The 2,844-nt window shown below is 38.3% G+C and overlaps 1 protein-coding gene across 1 annotated transcript in view; it reads left to right on the top strand.

Annotated features, from left to right (window-relative positions):
• HEATR5B (HEAT repeat containing 5B) overlaps positions 1 to 2,844 on the top strand; it is a 137,421-nt gene that overhangs the window by 69,529 nt on the left and 65,048 nt on the right. The window contains exons 22-23 of the mRNA XM_004711165.2: positions 417 to 656; positions 1,146 to 1,397. Of these exons, the coding sequence (XP_004711222.2) occupies positions 417 to 656; positions 1,146 to 1,397 (492 nt within the window). The remainder of the gene's footprint in view (positions 1 to 416; positions 657 to 1,145; positions 1,398 to 2,844) is intronic.

Genomic DNA, 2,844 nt, shown 5'->3' with positions numbered 1-2,844 from the left:
AGAAACGATGTACAAATGCGCTTTACGCAATTGATGTGTGTATGGATTGGGATAACAGTTGTATGAGCCCCTAATAAAATGTTAAAAAAAAAAAAGAAACACCTGCTAACTTGCAGTTTAAGGGGAATCTATTCTCCCATTTCCAGACCATGGTACAAATGGGTTTAACATGTAGGGAGAATAGCTGTTTGTATGTTTTCAATGTGTGCTTTTGATAACAACTAGGATTGGGTATTTCAATTAGTATATTTGTGAATTTAATAGCATTAAGATTTTCCTTTTGAAAAAAAAAATCTCAAAATTCATAGATACGTATAACTAGTTTTGTTCCTTTTGTGAATTATGATTATCATAATTGTTATCTATAGTATGCAATAAGGCCTTACACAGTTTCATTTGTAAAAATTACTTTTCAGATGTCAGTCCTTTCGCACCGGGGGTTGGTTCTCGAAGTGATATCCATTACCGACACCGAGGTGTTAGTATAACAGAAACGGGTCTTGAAGGACTTCTGTTTGGAATGCTGGACCGAGAGACGGACAGAAAGCTATGTTCTGATGTTCATGACACTCTGGGCCATATGCTGTCATCGCTGGCAGTAGAAAAGCTGTCCCATTGGCTAATGCTTTGTAAAGATGTTCTGGCAGCTTCTAGTGGTATGTATTTAATATACTAAATATGTTCTTAAAATAATTAAAGTGATTTTTTTCAATTTATATATGAGTATATATACATATATGCATAAACTTGAGTTTACATTTAAATTTACTAGTAATTTTGAATCTTTAAATCCTTGTAAAAATGTTAAAGGTTAAGTTATAAATGATTGAACTTCCTGTATGTTTTATAAAAATAGCTAAGTTGAAACTCAGTTTTCGTATATAAAATCCCGTTACATAGATTGCAAAACAAATTAAAAAATGCATAATATAGGAAACAAACCTAGGGGAAAATAAGTTTCATTTTATCCTTTCCTTGGTATTAGATTATTTAAAAAATAATAGTTAACTTGACACTTGTATTGATTTTGAGAGAACGAGAACTTTATCTTTTTAAAATGAGAAATCTTAATGTCAATGCCAGTGGTGAAACGCCTGTTCTACTGGATGTGTGACTGTCACACTGTGCTTACCTTTGGGTCCCAGACATGAGTGCCGCAGCCCTCCTAAGCAGTGGGAAAGATGACGAGTCCGAGAAGAAGGATGAGATGGATGATGACACCATGTTCACCTCGCTGGGCGAGGACGACAAATCAAAGCCCTTTGTGGCGCCCCGCTGGGCCACGCGGGTGTTTGCTGCTGACTGCCTGTGCCGGATCTTCAGTTTGTGTGAGAATGCAGACCAGGCTCACTTCGACCTCGCCATGGCACGCTCCGCAAAACTGCGAAACCCCACAAGTAAAGTCAAAATCAGCACTTCTTTTTCCCACTGCGTTTTCTAAGTTTGCAGTACTTTCCCTCTATAGCACGGGCTACAAATAGTTCCTTTCAGTTATTTCAATTCCCTATTGCCGTCGATTTCCCCATCTGCATGCCTTCTCCATCCCCATCACACCTTTTGATCCATGTTTGGAAGATAGCTTGAAGAAACTGGTGCTTGTGTGTATGTATAGATATAATGATTTGTCATTGGGATAACACTTTGCCCCGATTTTAGCCCTTCAGTATAAAAGAGGGGGGGAAAAAGGAAAATTAGAGGCTAGCGAATTTTGGGAATGATGAGGGCAACAAATGTATAGATGTGCTTTACACAATTGATCTATGTATTGTGATGAATTGTATGAGCCCCAATAAATTGATTAAAAAAAAAAAAAGAGATGGCCAAACTCTTAGAGTGGCCGTCTGTCTCAGCCATGGAGAATGTCAATTCATGAATGCCAGGGCAGAGTTAAGGACGCTCAGACTTCAGAAAGGCCATTAGATGTTTTTTAAAAGGTGAAAACTATTTGTCAGTAACTCACTGCTGCTTATATTTTATCAGCTTTTTATCTCACATAGCTCCTGGGTCTGATATAGGAAATGTGCAAAGAGATGATGAAATCCAGTAGCTTCATTTTACAGTTGAAGAAACCAGAGAAATGAGAGACGTGGAATAGTAACAGACTCCTGTTCTATACTTTTTTTTCCTCATCATCCTGTCATTTTTTAGATAACTACAGACAAAAATTGAAAATTTCTTTCAGGTTATTTTGTTGTATATAGAGAGAGCAGTGGGGTTATCAAACAGATGAAAAGTAAATGAAGAGCAGGTGAACATCATGTATATGTATAAAGTGTGATTCAATATAAGCTCACTGCCCCCAAGTCACTTCCGACTCATGGCCACCCTGTAAGACAGTAGACTTGCCCCTGGGTTTCCAAGCTTTGTGGGAGCAGGAAGCCTCTGTTTCTCCCGGAATCTAAATATAGGGTATCAGGAAAACACAGTAAATCTCGTATTCAGCCAACGTGTACTGAGCCCTGTCACTTGTCATGAGGCGCTCTGGTGTGTAAGCACTCAACTACTGACCAGAAGCTCCCAAACCCACGAGCTGCTGCTCTGAGGCAGCTGTGACAGTCGCGTCCGTCGAGATTTACGTTTCCCCTGTCCTGTAGGGACACTGATTCAGAAGAATTGTGTCTATAGCCAGCTGGGTTGGTCGTGGTCATTCTTTGCTAAAATTGTGGCTATAAATAAGAAAAGAAACACAAGCTAAAAAAAAAAAAAAGAAACACAGCTATGATTTTGAAAAACTTATAGTCTGGAAGATAGAGTCTGACTTATCATTCATAAAATTATTATGTGAATAGCAACATTGTCTACATTAATGGTAGTATTAATAGGATAACCATATTACCTATGGGG

Source organism: Echinops telfairi, unplaced genomic scaffold (assembly GCF_000313985.2).
Source record: "Echinops telfairi isolate 266 unplaced genomic scaffold, ASM31398v2 ScPeMD7_10;HRSCAF=50, whole genome shotgun sequence".
Lineage (NCBI taxonomy): Eukaryota > Metazoa > Chordata > Mammalia > Afrosoricida > Tenrecidae > Echinops > Echinops telfairi.
This window is presented reverse-complemented; position numbering and strand designations above follow the sequence as displayed.